Source organism: Lepisma saccharinum, chromosome 2 (assembly GCF_977018435.1).
Source record: "Lepisma saccharinum chromosome 2, izLepSacc3.1, whole genome shotgun sequence".
Classification (NCBI taxonomy): domain Eukaryota; kingdom Metazoa; phylum Arthropoda; class Insecta; order Zygentoma; family Lepismatidae; genus Lepisma; species Lepisma saccharinum.
Window position 1 is genome coordinate 178,932,648 of NC_139230.1, and position 20,979 is coordinate 178,953,626.

At 35.3% G+C, this 20,979-nt stretch overlaps 1 protein-coding gene across 2 annotated transcripts in view; it reads left to right on the plus strand.

The window, feature by feature from the left end:
* Window positions 1-7,848, plus strand: part of Cont (Contactin) — a 105,893-nt gene extending 98,045 nt beyond the window's left edge. For both annotated transcript variants that reach the window (XM_083117740.1, XM_083117739.1), the window contains exon 22: window positions 1,698-7,848. In XM_083117740.1, the coding sequence (XP_082973866.1) occupies window positions 1,698-1,798 (101 nt within the window). In that variant the 3' untranslated portion in view covers window positions 1,799-7,848. The remainder of the gene's footprint in view (window positions 1-1,697) is intronic.
* Window positions 7,849-20,979: the final 13,131 nt, after the last annotated feature.

Genomic DNA, 20,979 nt, shown 5'->3' on the forward strand with positions numbered 1-20,979 from the left:
ATTATTGGCTCCCGGAACTGCATGAATTCTGCAAGCTTTTATTTTTATCGAGGAAGGAAAAGAAAGCTGTGTAGAATATAAAACGGAATTCTCTCAATCCGTTTATTTGTTAGTGTCCCTTGCAAGACACCGTCTAACAGATGAAAGATTATTGCAAGATGAGATATTTTGATGTTAATTAGGTCAATTTGAGTTTGAATTTTTTATACAATTAACAATTCTTTGTATATTGGCATATTATGTAACTTTTGGTATTTGTGTTTGTAGATGTATTTCGAGCCTGAGTATGTGAAATGGCAAAGGTACACTCTGTACCTTAAATTAATTCTTTTAAATATGTATATATACCATTTATTTAAATTGAATTACAATTTTCGGATACCTTGGAATCACACAGACCCTTTATATTGTTGATATATTCGTGTAGGTGGGTGGTGAGAGACTGTAATACGTAAGGTTGAAATAGAGAAAATATCTGCAAGTAACCTTGAATTTTTGGAAAGTTTACCTTGAAAACTGGGAATTATACTTGAATTTTATCATGGTCCTAGAGTGAGCACCCTGATGCAGTTTTTGATTTGCGAACGATTTTGTCATCTGTTTAGTAGCTTCATTATGCATGTACATAGTGAAATCGATCACAAACAAAAAACTGTGCAGAAAAATAAACTAAGTTTATTTGTATTTGTGTAACTGCCAAACATATATCTTTTGATAGAATGTATACTAGGATATTTAGTAAAGCCAGGCTGAAGGTGAGAAACATGCCACACTCTATGAGCCTCCACAGACACTCCACATATGTTTGTTACACAGAGGCTTCTCCAAGAGTAGTTTTAGGGTATCACAAGTTGAGTGGGTAAAATTGAGGGAAGCTTGTTTCCATTGTGGAGGGAATTTGTTTTAGAACTTCATACTGAACTGCCTTCAAAAATCTCCACTTGGGAATTGGAAGTACATCAATTCAGGTTAGACCACTAACATTAACACCAAAATATGCCAAATTCTAGAAGACTGAATTGTTTCTTCCTATTGTCTACACATTGAGTGGAAAAGAATTTGGAGCATTTGTTCCTACCTCCATACACAAATACAGCAGGAAATAATAAATTATTTTCTGATACCATCATTAGAGGTGTAACCAAAAAGGAGATCACATGGCTCTACCTGCATGCCTGCAGAAATTTCTGCAAACAATCAAAATTTTGTAGAAATGTGGTGAATTTTGATAAATTCTAATTATTTCAAATGTAAATGCACCTCCCGCAAAAAGGAAGAAATTATCTGCAAATTGTTCCCTATCTACCACATCGATTTTGTTGGAGATATATGAAGGCCTGGGGCTAACATTATCATGAACTACTCATAGACAATTTCAGTTATAACATTTAGGTCAGATTATGCCCAGGGCATTGCAGGGGCCTGGTGTAATGTTGATTTGGAGGCCACTAGTCAATGGTACATATAACTTTGCTAATTATGAAGACACTCCCTCCCCATTAGCATTCAACCCTTTGCAATTTACTGATATAAATAATTTCTATTCAAAATCCCTCTTTTTGAAGTCTAACTTCGTATGCACATAATTAAATACCAACTCTTCATTTATCAGTGGTATAACGTTGTTAAACGTGATAGTATTTTCATGTGCCCTTATGTTATTTTATTTTTACATGGAAGTTACGTGTTCATTTCAGGCGACACAGCAGAGCTGAGAAGTCATGCAGAAAGGATTGGGCCACAGTTATTCCTCATGTGTGGTTTATGGATTCTTTTCACATTAGTAAAAGAAATTTGACATGGCAGAAGTACCTTAGTGCTCATCACCTCAAGTGTTCTTACAGTTGGATATGGATTGTTGACATCTTGACTTATTTTACTGGAAGTGTGGTGCAGTTATACCACAAGGAAATGCATGTATGAGCGTTATATTTCGTAGACTGGGTAAGAATGATGGTAACTGTTGTTGGTGAAAATCCCTCCATCTAAATGACTTCCATATAGACAGCTATTTGTTGTACATCATTACAAACTTGTTTTAAAAATATTTGCAAGTGACAGAAGCTATGAACATTATACTAATAACATTTTTTTATTTCAACAGTAATGTGTTCGTACTAGTTTCAGTGTTTCCATCTATCGTAGAAACGAATGGTCGGAAAGCTATTACATTCAAAATCTAAGCAATGTTAAAAGAAATAATTGATATCAGAAGAATGCATGAACTGAATGCATAATATATAAGAATTATTCTTAAGTAAATACAAAAAGTAGTGGTGATAGTACCAGAAGTATTTTCATGATATCAGTATAGATAATTAACTTTACAAACATTGTTGTTTGTTGTTACATCTGCTTAAGAAGATATGTCAGTATAATTCTATGCAATGTATTTGTATATAAAAAATTTCATGAAGTAGGGGTAGTTAGTGTCGATTGTTGGGATAGAAATCTCATTGGAGAATATGGACATACTTACTTCAACATCTTTTTTAATTAAATGGGTAAGTTAGGATTGTTCAGGTGAATACAACGTGGGACCAGTGGCCTTGTTACTAGTTGGTATAATGATCTCGTGTTATGAGAGCTAAGGAAAACGTATCACTGTTTGAGACTATACTGTTGTAATTATTGTATGAGAATGATGCTCCAATTAAGTGTTTATAATGTAAAGAAATAATGTGTGCGGGGAGTATGACTTTCCAAACATTACATATTTCATGTATTTTCCTTAAGCTTATGGCCAGTTTATGTGAATGTGTATTTTACCATGCAAAAATATGTGATGAGAATAAGTTTTTCAATTATTCTTTTTACTGATATAAATAATTTCTATTCAAAATCCCTCATATGCATGATGTGTTCAACTCAGACCAGATGCAAGAGAGTTTACTTTCATTTTTTAAGAAATATGTAGTTTATGTATTAAATTTGATTCATAAAACCTGGAAAATGTAGAAAGAAAGAAAGGAATTGAAGGGTACATTGTTTTCACATCAGATTGTATAGTGCATCCAGACACTGATATCGAAATGATTGGAACTTCATTACACAACTTAATAATTGTTAGTTGATTGGGAAAACAAAATTTTATAAAAGAAACATCTCATAGCATGGATATTATATAGAATTTGTAAGTTTTGGTTAGTGAATCAGAGATAGAGACTGGCTTATGTCTGCAAAGTCTCTTTTTGGGTGCAGAAGGGCATTGGCAGCTTACCTTTAGACATATTTTGCCCTCCCAACAGTCACAAAAGTGAAAACCAGATTGTTGACACTGATGAAATAGGTTTTCTTACAAACATGGATCCCCTATGAATCTTCCACTTGATAATATTCTTTGAATCTCGTATGCACAGAAAAGGCAATCAAGTTCTTTCCTCTTCTCTTTCTTACCTTTATATTTCTATTCCTTCGAAATGTTTCAAATGATTGTACTATGAGCGTACCAAAAGTTATGAGCTCATGAGAAATGTAAAACTTGATAAACAAGATGACACATATCCACTGAAGTAAAATAGTGTTGACAAAACCAGCCTTTTAGTGTTGTAAAATTTTTGTTCATTTATACATGCATACATATGCAGATGGGTCTTAACGGAAGAACCATTTCTTTTATCGTAGTCGTTAACTTTTGTAATCAACTTAGGGAATTCCCATCTTGTAGATAGAATTTTTACATTTTTTAAATACTTTTTCAATGTTATGGTTATTTTCAATTTTTTACAATAGACCAGGAATCGACATAATATGTCCAATTGTTACATTGCTCTATCATTTTTAAGTTGAATGATGTACTGGTTTTGCTTAGTCATTTCAATGGAATATTTCAGGCCCACAAGACAGGAATTCTGCCCAATATATTTCCTTTATTTCTATTTTTGTTTCATATTTATGATGATATGAGTGCCCAGATGTTGTTCTAAATCATGTTTAGGATGCAGAAATGTGGTTTATCAGGAAAGGTGGGGGTGAGGGGAATTAGAAGCACAGTAAATTCATAAATATAAACAGAGAAAAATGGATTTGTAAGCAAGGGAGATATTTTCAAAAGTAGAATTGCCAAAAATCTTTGTGCTAACTTGAATATGATAATATTATTTGATATTTAAGCCACATAACTGACCTGGCATAAAAGAAACTTTAAGAAACAGCATCTCATTTGGCATAAGAAAAACTGATCATAGAAGATACTTATATATATGTTTGAATCTTTTGGTGGAAGGCATCACAGTTCCTAACAGAGCATTGAATTCCATAGTAAACAATGTGAATAATACTTTTATTATTCAATGTAGCTGTGACATTTGTTGTTACTCATAAAGGAACTGGCATTTATTCTTTGAAAAGAAAATGAAGAATATATAATTATTTCTTAGAGATGTTCTCTGCTGGTGAAGCGTGGTACTTCATCAATTCATGCAAATTATCAAAAATGTAATTAAAAATTAAGTGCATACATATATCATTTCACAAATACACGTATATGTGCATGAACCTTTGTGTTACATATGGTTTTTTATTTGTCAGAGGCAAAATATTTGGTTATTTTTGCTGTGTGATTGATCTGAATAAACATGTCAGTTACTGATTACATACAAATATATGTCTGAAGGTTTCTGAGGAAATTTTACTACAAATTTCATCATTTTATCTTGTATGCTTTTGAGCATGTTTCTGGTATTTGAAAGTTTAAATTTCTAACTTTTTTTGTAGTTTTAGTAAATATTTTTGCACTTTAAAATCATAAAGTTATTTAAATGAATTAATAAATTGATATGGTATTGAAATAATTTAACAGTTTTGAAGTAGGTTGTGTGATAATATTGAGCACATAATGAACATTTGTGACAATTAGTACAACATGACTTCCCATGTTTCATACCTAGAAAAGCTATCAAGTTTTAAAGTAAATATAAGTTTTTTTAAAAGATCATGTAAAATAAATCCAAGACCTGTTACATTCCAAGTTCTAGTGAAAGTTGCATGTAACAAGTTTCTGTAAAGAGTTGTAACATGTTGGAAACTGTGTTAAGTTTAGTTTGATCTTTAAGCTAGTTATATTTTTTTCTTAAGATTACAACTAATGGATCAACAGTCAGGATTTAGCCTGAAGGATTATATTTGACTTGCGTTAATGTAGTATATTCTGAAAAAAAATCTTATGCTTTATGACTGTGATAGATCATCCATATGAATATTTTTCAAGAAACTTTAAACTTTATACAATTTGTTTCTCAATAACTTATAGAATATTTAGAATTTTTCAGGTAAAGCATGGTGCATAATTTTCAAGGTGCTCATATGTTGTAGGTGTGTATTTTCATGTGTTCAGTACCAAGTATGTGAAATTCAACACGTCTGTACAGTTCCTTCCAATGTCTTCAGTACACTTTGTACACTGAAGGAAATCTAACATTGCATTAAAATTTATACTTGCACTTATACCAAAGTAGAGACCATTGTGACAAAAGATAACATATTGTGCAATTGATATGAGTACTTCAAGTAAAGAAAATCCAATTTCACACACATTTAATTTGTTTCCATTGCATAATACAGGCAAAATTATAATATAACATAATGGAATTTGAATCCTTGGGTCTGAAAACTACTCCTTATTTTATCAGAAGACTAAACAATTAATTGGAGTGATGAATTTTATTGTTCCTGTGAATATGTGCTCAGACAGTTGTAAATTTAATGTTGTTTCCTTTGCAATCATATGAGAGAGATTCATTTTGATGCAGGGTTTAATTGTAAAGGACATCTTTGTTGAAACAAGGCAGCCAACAGTAAACCTAAAAAGTGAAGGAAATAGGTTCACTCTCCAGACATGAAGATTTGATGATGATGCATCCACGTGAAAAAATATAAAATTTTCTTATCCTATTTCATTCATTATACATATCATTTTACTGTGTGTGTTCAGAACATTCCATTTTTTGAAAACTACAACTGCATCTATATCTTATTCTGCATTTATTATTTTTCTATTTTATTTTTTAACCTTGAAATGCTTAAATTGATGCACCCTTTTTGAGGTCATACAATACAGGACTAATAAAAGGGCAAATCATGTAGTTATTTTTCTTTGCAGAGGAACAATGAGAGAGAATTTCATGCTTCTATATCTTTTTTAATAAGCTCAACTATCTATATTTCATACTTTCATATTCATATTTTGTTTGGTAAGTCCTGTAAAATATCATCATGCATTTGACATTAAAATTTACCATGTAGCATTTCATTTAACATTTTGTGCTTCTCCAGCATATATCTGAACTATTTTTTTATGTATCTGCTATAAGAATTAAGACTTTTTGATAGTTTACATACTTATGGGGTTGTGAGACAGGATTTGAGAATGTTATCTTAAAAACAGTGACTTTACATAAATAATGATAAATATGGCTAATTACAGATGTGCAAGGGCTTCCAGATATCAAATGAGTCTTTCTGACCATAAATTGTATCTTCCATTAAGTTTAAGGAATATGATTATGATGCTTATATCAAGGAAAGTCTGATATTGTTGCATGACTTTCTGCCATTTGGTAGAAATTCTTAGGTAACATTAGTTAAGTATTTATGTCATATCTGAGAGAGAGATTTTTTTCATGTAACAGTGCTCAAAATAGCTGACGTGTTAGAATTCATGTTTTTTTGTTCTCAATATGTTGGTGAGCCATGATTTAACTGACGAGTGATCTCACTACAAAATGCACTAACATCTTCATGTAGCATTTTAGTAGAACACACACACACACAAATGACAGCATCTTCTTTTTTCATTATGTTATTTCTGTCGGCAGTTAGATTTTTATATTCTCAACAGACTTGGATATTTCAGAGATTATTTTTAGGACTGTTTATTAACTTAACATATAATTAATATACTGTGATATATGTTTTTACTAACTTTTATGTGTTATATATGTTTACATATTTTCTGCACCATGCAAAATAGAACTTAATATATTATTGCTGTGTATGATTTGATTCAATTAATTCACCTAACATTGCAAAAGAAGGCAGCAGAACTGCACCAACTGTGGCCTTATCACATTCCGTCCAAATATTATTTAGCATTAGTAGGCCTTGGTGGTGGGTTTAGAATCAGGTTGCCTAAAAGTAGGATTTTTTTTAAAAAAAGCAAACTCAGTTTTCTAACAGTTACTTGTAAAAAGAAATCCAGTGGATTGGTTTGTATTAAATTGGACACATTAAAGCCACAATAAAATGAAAATTGCTTCTATTATGCTAAGAAAAAATTAATTACACTGTCCAAGTATATAGAGCTAATGATCATTTATATTTACAGTTATTATAATTTTTCTGAAGCTGTGTGTTATTACTAAGTTAAGATTGTTATTTTTTTATTGGTAAAATAGATACACTGATCTGATACAAGCAGTGAAAACATTGCGTTGCTGGGTAATGATCCTGTCCTGATGAACATGGAGATTTACTTATAATGTTTGCATGTTGTTCAATGTGTTCAAGCACTGCTAATTAATTATAGTGTATTTTTTTCTTCAATACAGAATAAGCTAAATAGCAAAAGCTGCATGAATATGCTTATAGTTTAAAGAAAACAACAAGGAACTTTTATTGTGTTGCACATAAAATATTTGTATATTTGTGATTAATTGCATTGTGTAGTGCCCTTTATTTTTGTTGACTTAACACATTACATTGTTTAAAACCTATTTAGGTTAAATCTAAAGACTGATTGATCCATTAAATCATAAAGTGAGCCATGTAAGGTATCCATTACATTATCAATTGTATTATTTTTTAAATAGTGTTTCTAACAATAAAGATAATGAAAATGTTCTGTGTTTCTGCTTAAAAACAAGAATATGTGTTCTGTACATTAACATTTGTGCTTTAAGTGTTTGAATTATATCAAAGAACGATGAACATCTGGTTATGTTGCATATGTTTTAATTTGAATTTTCCATTTGAAAATAGCATGCTATATAATTTTTTGCTCTTGTATGAGAGAAAAACATTCATAATGTGACATTCGAATGGCAAATACCTAAGGATACAGAATGATCAATTGAAGTGTAGACTGCCATGTCAGTATTTGCGCTATCCTCAAGCAAGGCGCTCGTGGCCATATGTTGGCACTGTAGACTGTCTGTGAATCAAGCATGCACGTCTCTGTAACTAGTTTAATAAATGATTTCTTTACTTACCATTTTATGAATGAAGGTGCTGAAACTGACTGCCTTCATGGTCCACATATTTTCGACACCTCTTGATGAAGTTACCCATAACTCACTGCAGTTTCCATTGATTAATGTTGGTAATTTCTTTGTGGATGTTACATTTCAGTTCTTCCAGGGTGTGTGGATCTGACTTGTATACAGGATTATTTAATCTATCTCAGAGATGAAAATTGCATGGAACCTTTCCCACTGGGAATGTTTTCATATCGTCTTTGAACCTCAGGTACCGATTGAGTTAAGGGGTACCTTCGACGTAGGCACCCAAAAGTCAACCTCACTTACACGTAGTGCACCCTGGACTAAAGACTAACGAGGCTCTGGCGACTGGCACTATGGCCAGTATAATTTTGTGTGTGTTGTCCTGTTTTTTGTCCTTGTGTGTGCTGAGTGCCCGTTTACAGCCTCAGCTTCTAACAGGAGTCAGAAGATTTTTAGTTATGCAACGTTAGAGTTGTTATTTGTAATGGTAAGGGGCTGGCCCTCGTATAATGTGACGGGAGCAAAATAGCCTAAGTGCTGACGCTCCCAAAATTTTAAATTCAAATTCAAAAACCAATTTAGTTAACACACATGAATCATAAATAAATAATGAATGCAGTAGAAGACATTTGCTGAGCCATAATACACTTTGCAGTTGAATACACTAGAAAAAATGCAATACATAAGCACCCTGTCACTTCACAGTTGCCAGACTAATAAACAGGCCATGCAATACAAAAACGAGGACCCTCATCACTTCACAGTCTCCTGTCTACTTTCAAGACCACCATAAAAAACCGGTTTCTAGCCTCCTCACCAGTTTACATTAGTGGATGTCTCAATAAAGGTGTATCAAAAATGTGTGTGCATGACAGGCAACTTGTTTGAACACCTCCTTTTATACATCTGGTATGTAAATCACTTTTTAAAAATAATTACAGAAACTGTTGTGTGCTTGCTTCAACACACTATGATGCCGACAGACGACGACTGCGAGTGCCTTGCTTGCCAATAGCGCAAACTCCAACGTGGCCGTCTACACTTCAATGGATTGCATTATAGGAACCATGCTTTGTTTGATTAGTTTACCTGCATGGTGTAGAAGGGCTGAAATTTAAGCACAGCAAAATATAACATACTGATTGAAGAGATTGTAGTTGCATGAGGTAAATAGATAAATACTCAAGTTATCAATGCTATCTTGCCTAACCTGAGCATAGTGTAAATATTTCGAGTTCTGCCTCTAGATGTACATGAACTCCCAAAATCGCTATATGTGAGATGCTGAATCATAATAATAAAAATTACTGGAGTATGTGCTGAATAAGTGAACTTCTTGCAATCCCACATGATTGCAGCTGCACCACATATTGACTGTGGTTCTGGATCAGATACCAGCATGGGCGACTGTGTGCGGGTCGTTTTTAACAGTTTTAGGTTTTGATTTTTTACCGTCCTCGGGGATTCTTAACAGGAGTAATACTGGTTTTGAGAAGCTTTTTACCAAGGCTTAGGCATGTTTTTTAAAATATTTATATTTTCCAAATGTACCTTTTAACCTAATCCTTGTTTTTAAATAAGTGACGTGGCATGTAGGATAAACTAGTGCCAAGTGAAGCCTGAAGAAGTGGGCTGTAGGAACCCCAAAACGTTGCTCAAACAACAAAATACTCACCAATACGTAAGTAAACAGATTTTAGATGTTTTTTAAAATAATTTTTTAAGGAAATTTTTTAGAAAGCATTATTCAGTCAGATCTGATGTCAGTTAGGAGCAGTCACTTTATTCAATTTTGTACTTCAGTTATTCTTTACCTTATCCTCTGTAAGGTATGTGTAATGTATAGACGTATTCTTCTAAATCTCATCTTTACATTGATGCATGATTCACATCACAATTTTGGACCTCCCTGAAGGCATGGTAATATTGTCGCCTTCTAATTAAGGGGTCCTGGGTTTGATTCACAGTGGTTCAAATCTCATATTAAGCTGTAGGTCCAGTCCTGATTAGCCTATCTGTTTATAGTAGGCTTAAAATTACAATTCAACACATCACAATTTTGTTTCAGGACTACTGTCACCATTTTAAAAGTTGAGATGGATTTTCCAATGTTGTCGCATGGGGATAATCCACATAATGGGTTCGTTTGGACTCAATCATGCTCAGTGACGTCACACTAATATGGTCAATTAGGAATGATTGTAAGGGCGCGTTCTGAAAATCTCAGATCTTATCACGTTAAATGAGTAATGGCCATCGGCTGTTCCATAAGTCCTCGTGTTAAGTTTGTTATTGCCTTCCAAGTCGATCTTTGTGCAATTCATGAAGTTCATTGTTTCACGGACTGGGAGGCTGGTTTGGGCAGTGAAAATCGTCTGCTACTCACAGACAATGTGCATGCATGATAACTTTCAAACAACTAGTTTGGCAAGTACAATATAATTTGAACAGAGTGTGATATGAAGCAACAAGCACAATGTGTGTCCCTTAACTGTTCTTAAAAGATTATTAAAATGAACACGAAAGTCCGCAACAGTTTATTTCTTCCAGAAGGACGTGTCTTCATCTGGACATCATTAGAAAATTTCTATGAACAAAACACTGAGATTGACACTTTCTTCAGGAGAGCAGCCTTACCCAAATCCAACATCACCAGAACCAAACGAACAGCCCTGAAATCACTCTGTTCAGACTCGGACATCACCATTGTATGTACCAGCAGACAAAGTGAACACGACAGTGTTATTACCCATGCCAGCCAACCTAGAGAAGATCGCAGAACTGGGTGAGCAGGTACAGATAACTATCTAGGGGCTCCACCTCATCAGTGGAGCCTTCTCAAGAAATCCAGTTTTTAATCAATATATTTGCCAGCTGCCCAGATTGTATCACCTGCCAAAAATACACAAAGTGGGGGTCCTCCTGAGACCCATTCTTAGTGCTACAGCCAATCCAACGTACCTCCTTGCCAAATATTTCACATCACTGCTTCAACCTCTAGTCAGACAATGTGAACATCATGTCAAGAACTCAACTAAAGAGACTCAAGGTCTCCCCCTCCCCATCAGTTTTGACGTAGTTTCCCTGTTCACCATTGCGCCAGTAAAAGACACATCGGAACTTCTGGGAAGCACTTTCCACTAGTCATACTTTATCATTTCCACATATATATATTTCTTCTACAACAGTAACATTATGAACAAAGTGACTTGAGTTGCCAAGGGTTCACTACTCTCCCCGGCCATTGTGAATTTCTACATAGAACATTTTGTACATGAAGCCCTGAAAGGTGCCCCGCCATCCTGTTTCTACAGATATGTGGATGACACATTCATCATTTGGCCACATGGGCAACCTAACATAGCTTCCTGGAATTCCTTAACAACCTCCATTCTAAAATCAAATTTACCATGGAGATAGAAGATGACTGCCTCCCATTCTGGGCACCTTAATCCGCCACAAACCGGATGGCATCCTTGGACATAATGTGTATAGAAAACCCCCACACACCAACCTGTGCCTAAGTGTCCATAATCTCCATTATACGGCACAACGTCTCGCCTTTCTGGACACAACAGCCCACAGAACAGTAACCATTTTGGACAAGGAAAATTTACAATCAGAATTCACACGCATATTAGAAACATGCTACAACAGAATGAGACAACTATAATCGAGAACCCCATTGTCCTGGTGGCTTACATCATACCGGAACATCAGTTACAAGATATATTGACCGGATTCTCCCATTTACCTTTTTTATTTATCCTTTATTTGTTATTTCCATTATTTTTTTTACATGATCGTATGATTTAATATCATACCAGAAACAGGACTAATGATTATTCGGAGACCAGAATAATCATTGGTTTACATATGAAAGTGTTCACAAAGTTATTAATAGGGTGCGGATTTATAGGCACTTAAAAGGCACCATAAATTTTAAAATACATTAAAATAGGCATTGAACATGAACTTATTTAAATTTTCTTGTAATTCACAGTTATACTGTATTAGCATTAGAGTTTATTCATAAAAGTGTGCTAACGTCTGTTGCATGCATAATTGTTAACAAGTAATGAAAAAGCAATTTGCACCATTGAAATTTCTCTTAAGAAATTGTGTTACCATTGTACTAATTACGCACAAATGTTTCACAAACAATTGACAATAGTTTCTCATCATATCCTCATTTGCAAAAAAGCTAGGATAACACAAACTGGTTAATTTGAAGCACTTTTGCATTTTAATCAAGTGCTCCCTGGTTTGATACCCACCGGAGGCACATGGCACAGTGGTTTGGATCCTACTTTAAACTGTAGGTCCAGTCTCAATTAGTCTTCTGTGTATAAAGTGGATTTAAAACAACAAATCGAACAGTTTAAACCAATTGCATATTTTTTTTCACGAGTATATGAGCTGTTTATCTCTATGTACATGAAATTTTAGAATAAATAATATTGCTTGAAGTGCTCGAAGTGAGAGGAGATGCGCAGCTCTCTCATTGTCACCATGTTAAACCAAATAGGAGCATTGCTTACATATTCCACTTCAAGCGTTGCTTAATAGTGCAATTCTCTAATGCAACACAAGGCCACCAAACTAAGTTTTTCACATAATTTAGCATTATTGTATTCATGAACTGAGGTAATGTAAAATCAGGGCTTGACACACTGTGCATTGTTCACCATTTATCGTTGTTTCGAATAACACAAGATGTATTTTCAGAGAAGCTGGAAATTATTTTAAAGCCACTTTATGCACAGAAAGGGTAATTGAGACTGGACCTACAGTTTAAAGTGGGATATGAACTACTATGTACCTGCACCAGGAATCAAACGAGTTTCAAATTACATCAGCAGCTCAGGGTTTTGAACAAGGCCATTATGTAAAATTATACATGTACATTTTAGTATGTTTCATGTGGGAAAGACATATATTTGTAAAGTAAATTAACAGTTAAACCTATCTACTTCGTATAAGCTTGACAGAAAATTACTGTTCTGTCAAAGTCAGTAGGGCCAACCTCCGTGGCAGAGTGGTTAGTTCAGCACGGCTACAATGCCAGGTAGTAGATGGGATTGGCTGCTAAAACTGGGAAGGAGGAGGAAAGTTTGCTTTTCTTGGTAGACCATGGTGGTAAAGTGGCAAAAAGTTGGGGGGCAAGTACCCCCCCCCCACATCTTCCAATCGCCGCCACTGATGCCTCTGGTTCGAATCCCGGCCTAGGCATGGGTGTTCTTTGTGAGTGTACCTTCATCAATTTCATCATCACTCATCCTTATCGTTCAATTAGCCTAACGTAGAGAAAAGCGATGCTAAATAACAAAAAAAATTAAAAAATCCCCATCAGTGGTAAAAGAAGCTTCTGTAGCAATCCATTTTTTATTGATACACTTCTGGCTGCCTTGTGCTTTGGCATTTTGAAACACATCTCCACAGCTAACTACCTACTTACTTACTTCCTTTCACACACACACAATAAAGCAAATAAGTACTCATTGACTCCTACAAACTTTCAGGTGGGGTTGGAGTCATTTTGTCCAAGTATGTGTCACCTACCTAATGTTAAGTTTGATTACCCTGATTCAAAGATATTTGGTATTTCCAAAGATCTGACATTCCTTGAGAGACACAAATCTCACGAATACCAGATTTTAGTCAGTTCAACATAAACAAAAGCTTACCTTCTCAATGTAGGGTGAGCCAAGGTTGCAAGTAAGCAAAAATGGCAGAATAGGCATTTTTAGGCATGATTACACAAAATACACACTAACCCTCAAAATAGGCATTTATATCCACAATAAAAATGCATTTTTGGACTAGAAACACCATGAAATTAACTTTAAACATTAAAGCCTATGATTTACTACAAAGGAATAAAGAAGGCAGATAGGCAAAAATTCATACCAGTGTTATTAATTGGGAGTAGTAGGAAGTTTAAAAGACTCTACTTGATAATTTTTATCGTTAAAAGTTCTTGATCACTATGAATTAGTCTAGTAAGAAGTGGGGAGATTAGTAAATTTGAGATTATTAACGGGGGAGGGAGTGTCTTACTTTAATCACATTAGGAGAATTGGGTACTGGGGAACATTAGTACGATAAGGACCACCTGGAGGCCAGAGGAATGAGAAATCCTGGATATGTCAGGAGGGTGTCTTGACATGGTGTTGTGGGGTGGGGGAGTTATGTTTGTGGTAGTGACATTATCCTATGCTCTGGGTCGAATCCTTGCAGTGATAATTTGATGGCTTTTATCAGGGAGCCTGGCTGATCTCATTTCATTGTCATCTATGTCCATCTTCTTTCCTGCCAAATGAAATGAATAATCTTCTGCACATTGCTCACTCTGATGCATCTATGTCTTCCTCAATGGGATCTCACTGGAGGGTTTACTTCTGCTTCTCTCTGTGTTCTTAAGCATTCAGATCATCTCAGTTGTTGAGGGAGGGAGGGGTATAAGGATTTGGGTTCTGAAAGGTAACAGTTCCTCTTTTGACATTGTGTGTGCTAGTTGATTAAGGTGGTGGAAATTGTCGGATCTTATCAACTGATAGGTGTCAAAGGTTTGTAAGGAATTTCTCAATTGATCGATGAGGGGGCTGGTAGAAGAACATTGAAATATTTTGTGTTCTGGAGAGTTGTTGATGTGGTTGCATGATGGACACATCTCGCTTGGTCTCAGGTTGAACCTATGTAAGTGAATCCCGTGTGGTCCATGACCTGTAATGAAATGTATCAGCCCCTTTGTTGGTTGAAAATATGTCATGTCGAGTCTTTCTTGGATGTTTGGTATGAGGTTAACACTCTTCTTCCTTGTGGTGCCAAGATCCATTCCCACTGCCATTCTTGTATAATTGTTCGATTGACTAATATTGTGGGTGCATGTGTCCCTAAGGTTTCCAGTATGTTATCGTCATGTCCTTTCCGAAACCAATATTTGCAGGCCTTCAATTTTATAATTTTGTGTATAGGCCACAGGACCATGACGACAAGAAGTGCTAATGTGGATGTGGTACGAAATGCACCTGAAATTCTTAAAATAGCTTTTCTTTGTGAGGAGCAAGGTTTGTTTACAATTGCTTCCTTGAGTGTACTGTTTGTTAGGAAAGATGCACTGTAGGAACCTATAGTGTTGTATGTGGTTAAAATGTAGGTTTGGATGCGAGAAAACAGGTTATATAGTGGAACCACGAGCAAAACAACCTGCGCAGACCCACGACTCCTGTGCACCGTACCCCCGCGAGTAGGAGAGGGGGAGAGTGGACCATGCTTCCTTATGGCCCGAGGTGAAGGGAAGAAGGGAAAGCTGCGTGGGGACTTCTCGTCCCAAGGTTTTTTGCCTTGTGATCGATCTATAGTTAGTGGCGCCAATTGTTGAGAATTTATTGATGATCACTCCTACCTTTGAAATCACAATTTCAATGTGTCTTCTTAGGAACATATTGTCTGTGAGGGTGATTCCCAAATATTTTATTTAGCTTCTGGTGTGCAAGATATGTTTTTCCCTTTTAATTTGATTTGGGGGTTTCTAATTTTTACTTAATCTTCTCTTTAGTATGATGTCTTAGGTTTTCTCCTGTGAGATAGTGAGTTTTGCAGTTTCACAGCAATTAGAAAAAATATGGAGAGCTGCTGTTGATTTAGATTCTATTAGATTAGAATGAGAATAGTTATAAGTATTTTATTAATTGAGCCCCCCCTCCCCCCCACTCACCAAGCCATCTCAGCGGAGACTCGCCACGGAAAACAGTGTGGTCCTTAGAACCCAAAACAGTCGAACATAGGGCATGGCCCTTACCATTACTGATCCTTTACTGCACAGCCTCTTTGCTTGTAGCAACACAGGAGAGGAACATCCCACTATAACAGTTTTACACCTCTGGGAAGTTAAGTAGAATTCTCACCAAGCACGGGGTGAAGACCATCTACAGACTACCACTCCTGACCAAGGCCCTACACTGCTCAGTGAAAGATGACCTCGAACCCTGTATTCCAGGAGAGTTCCGCATACCCTGTGAATGTGGGACACCATATATAGAACAAACAGAGTGCACCCATCATTCATCTCCATACGATTAGTTTTAATAAAGGCTTATTATTCATGAAAACTGCCCTAAGTTATGTTGTTTCTAGTGGCCTTTTTCATTATTGAGAGACAAGTGGAAAATTATCTAAAATAGTTTTCCCCTCTTATATAATATTTCATAATTCATCCTCTCTCTTGAGATTAAACTAGTGATATAAATATTCAAGTTATAAGAAAACAATACAGGGTAATCCTCCCCCCTCTCTCTCGCTCATTCATTCCATGAATTCTCATTGACATTTCATCATGATGAACTTTGATCCCCCTGGACATATACTCCGAGTTACGCTTATGACTTCTGTGTTGATATGCTAATAAGATAATAACCAAGGCAATATTTGTAATAAAAAATGTGTTTTATATTGTATTCCATACACAAACAAGGTTCATTGAATAACCTATTTATTAACGAAGTGCGTACAGCAACACAGCTTACTGTGGGTGGCCATCTTGTGCACACTGCACTGTTGCCAGCGACTGGTATACATATGTTACATCTCCCTTTTTCTCTTTTACAATACTGACTAAACATACAATATATCATTATAGATTTTATGTGATATAGTCCTTAAATTTTTTCTGGTTCATTTATTCTTCTACCAGATCTTGTTGTAAAAGACTCACTTTGTACATTAATTATTCTATTGTGAACTGAGTTGTGAGATTCAGAATTTCTCTGTGTATCTGCATTTGTTTCAGTGTTGGTACCTTCCAATTCACCATTGAACATATTACTACTAAATGTGGGTGGATTACATGATTTTCTTAAATGTAACTTGTTCCTTCGAAGAAGCTGGTTATTTTCATCCTTGACTACATAGGACCTAGGAGATACATGACTTTCTACTACTTGTCCTGGCACCCATATCTTATCTTTGCAAATCAAACAATTTTCATTTGAATGAAAGTTAGGTCTGTCATGTGTAGACTGATCATAATAAAATTTAGCTTTACTTTGTTTTTGTGCCAGTAATTTTGTAACATTTGATTGTACCTCAGGCTTAAGTAGCTCCTTGCTAATTGGTAAACATGTTCTTACTCTCCTGCTCATTAACAATTGAGCTGGTGTTACATCTAACCCTAAAACAGGAGAATTTCTATATTCCATTATAGCCAACAGAATGTCTGATCCCTTCTCATGACGTCTCCTTAACATACCCTTTGCTATTCCAACTGCCTTCTCCGCCAACCCATTGGAACTGGGATACCTTGGACTACTAGTTACAAAATTTAAATACCAACTCCTTGCAAACTTTTTGCATTCATATGAGTGGAATGGCATGTTAACTGTGGGATTCCGTGTGTTATGAATATAACTTTCAGCTTATCAATTACCTAGACTTCAGTTTTATTTCGGAGTTTCACTACTTCCAACCACTTAGAATAAGAATAATAGTCCATAAGCACTTCATAAGATGTACCTGCAAACTCAAAAATATCTATAACAACTTTCTCAAAAGGTACGTCTGGAATTAAATGTGATATCAACGATTCTTTACTATTTGCTCTTTGAAACTTTTCACATACCTTACATTTTAAAATTAAGTTTTCAATGTCTGATGTCAATCCTGGCCAGTAGACTATTTTTCTGGCTTTCAATTTAGTTTTTTGACTACTCCAAAGTGACCTTCATGCAACAATGACAATATTTTGCTTCTTAAACTCAGCGGAACAATTACCTTATGCCCTAAAAACACCAATCTTTCCAGCAGATGAATTTCACTACTTCAACTCTTCAGGTACATTTTTCTTGTCATCAGGCCATCCATTTACATGATAGTCTATTAATTTACATAACACTGGATCACTTTGTCTGAACTCAACAAATTCTTCCTTTATTGAATCACTTATTTGTAAGTGTTTAGTTACAGTATGTACAACTTCAGGCAAAAATGGATCACTCTGGCTATTCCCCTTTAAATATGACCTTGACAATAAATATGCTATATGGATGTTTTTACCTTGAAGATACATTACATTAGGACTGTATTTTAATAATCATACTTTCATTCTTTGTAATCTGTTAGACATCACCTTGCCACCTGTTTCTGCATTATTGAGACTGTTCATACCCGGGAATTTTTCTAACATTGGAAGCGACCCCAGCACCCACCCAGCGTCGAATAACATGGGTACGTGAGGGAAACCCTGGGGGGTAAAGGCGGTCAGGGGCGTGATGCTGATAACATCACCCCCACTCACGACTGGATCAAGAAAGTGTGGGGCATTACCCCCACACCCCCTATGCACCTTATTTGCATGGTGCTATGCACAGGGGAGCACTTTACCTTTATCTATAATTGGACATTAATTACTTTAAATCAAATTTTGATATCGAATACAAAGACAACGCCATTTTAAGTTATACCCTAAATTTAAACTGTAAGAAAATTGCATTAGTCAGATGAATGCACGAGATAAATTAATCCCACTGCAGGTTCTATTGGTAGATTTTGGATTGGATTCGCAAGGTTTTTGAGTGAGATGGGAATGTTTGATTGATTTATTTTACTTCTAATTTCTGCCACTTTTGGCTAATCGCGAAGTTGAGGATGAGTGATGATATGATGAAATTGATGAATACTCACAAATAACACCCATGCCCAGGCCAGGATTCGAACCTGGGATCTCTGGCGTCGTAGCACGCTAAGATAACGCCTCCGCCACGGAGGCCGGCGAGGTGGGAATGTGTTTTGGATTTTCTTTGTAGATGCGAAAATCTTTAACTGTGACGCACACATGCTTTTGCTTATATTGAAGTTTACCTTTTCACATAAACGAGAAATTGACATGTCACTCTAAAATACACGCATGTATCTGCATTTAATATCACTACATACAAAAAGAAACCTTGGCTGGTTCTTCATATGGTCCACCAAAGATTGAAAAGAAAACAAAACTTTTGAGCATATGTCTTTCCTTGCTCCCTCCGAGATCTGAAGAATTTCGGTTTTAGTATATATAATAATAGTACTTTCAGTGCTTGAAGAGTGTCATTAGGTACAGCTAATTATATAACAAATAAATGCTTTGTCAAATGTTTCACAAAAAAATGAAAGTTAGACTTCTTACGAGTTGATCGGGAACCATCTCAAGTCAGTCTTTTTCTTTTTTTAATACAACGCCCTACAGATGTCTGAGTAAATACCAAATACATGGCTTCTAAAAGACATTGGATGTGGTACACATCTGCCATAAATTGTTTAAAGATATTTTTATGCGTAGCTATGGGAATTTAAAATTAGAATGAACTGAAGTGGAACTCTATAAGTATGATATATTCATAATGTGGTTTCTATATCCAGATGATTATTCCTGGTTGGGGTGGCTCAAGATCCTCCTCACCCCCCCCCCCCTTTTAATCTCAACCTGCATTATAATGAATAGATGTATCTTTGTTCGCAATTTTCACATTTCGAACTCCCGTTTTTCCGTTCCGTTAAATTCAAATAAGCCCAGAACAAAGTCCAGAGCTATTAATGTTTCAGAATTGTTATCTGGTTTTAAAATCTGTTTAAAGAAACATAAATTCTAAGAAAAATAAAGGAAGAAAATAGTTATGCAAATTTTGCATTATATAACAGGACATTCGTGTGTGCTGTTCTAAAATAGAATATTTCCCATGCCTTCACATTATACCTAAGTATCAAGGACTTATTTAGGAGGGGGTCCAAAGACTTACCAAGAAGTAAAAGTAAATAATCAAAATATAATTGTTTAGCATTTGTTATATAATCGATGGTTATTTCCGCTGAACTTATTGGAAGTTAAGGAATTTGGCTCAAACGGCTTTGAAAGGTTCCAAAGATTTATGCACACAACTAATGATAATATCCATAAGATATTAATCAGAAACTTTACTTTTCGTTAATTGGATCTAACTTTTTTTTATTATTCAATAAATATTCAATTAGGGTAGACCAGGGCATTACGGATCAATTTTTCTTTACAACAGTTTTTATTGGCCAAGGAATTATACTAGCAACACAAAACTCTACCTAAAAAATAATTAGTTTCTACTACATGTGCATAGCATTGAAAGAACCAGAAGTTGAAAATACAAGTCAGAAAAAAATATTTTGTGAGACACTGCAATTGATCCGTATTGCCCTGATAGCAGGGGTAAAACTGATCACTAACGGGGCAATATGGATCAGTTTAATTTTATGTATATAACATAAGATTAAAAACACAAAAAACATAAAACAAGTACCGTATACTGTATTACAGTTTTGGGATCTGACATATACCGCACACAAATTGTTTTCTTCCGACAGCATTTACGCAACGCTCATGATACCATTTACGACAGGACTGACATTGAATCCAATTTCCCATCTGTGCACATCTTGGATAATATGAAATGTTACAAAAACTACAAGAATTGCTAGCAATCATGTCTACATTCGACATGAGATTTCTTCGTACGCCCTGACTTTTGAAACGCCCTGCTTTCTGGTTGCCTTTGGAAGTGGTTGCCGTGCTTGTGTTTTGCCTTCATTGTTGAAATGTGTTGTGGAGATGTAATGTGCAATGTTGTTCGGCGCTGTCTTTGTACTCGCGTAGACATCACTTTCTCTGGAGATGGCAATAATTGTCGAACTTGTTCTTGTGTGCCATCGCGGCTTTCCCTACTGCAACTTGCTGTGTTGCTCGATGACCGATCAA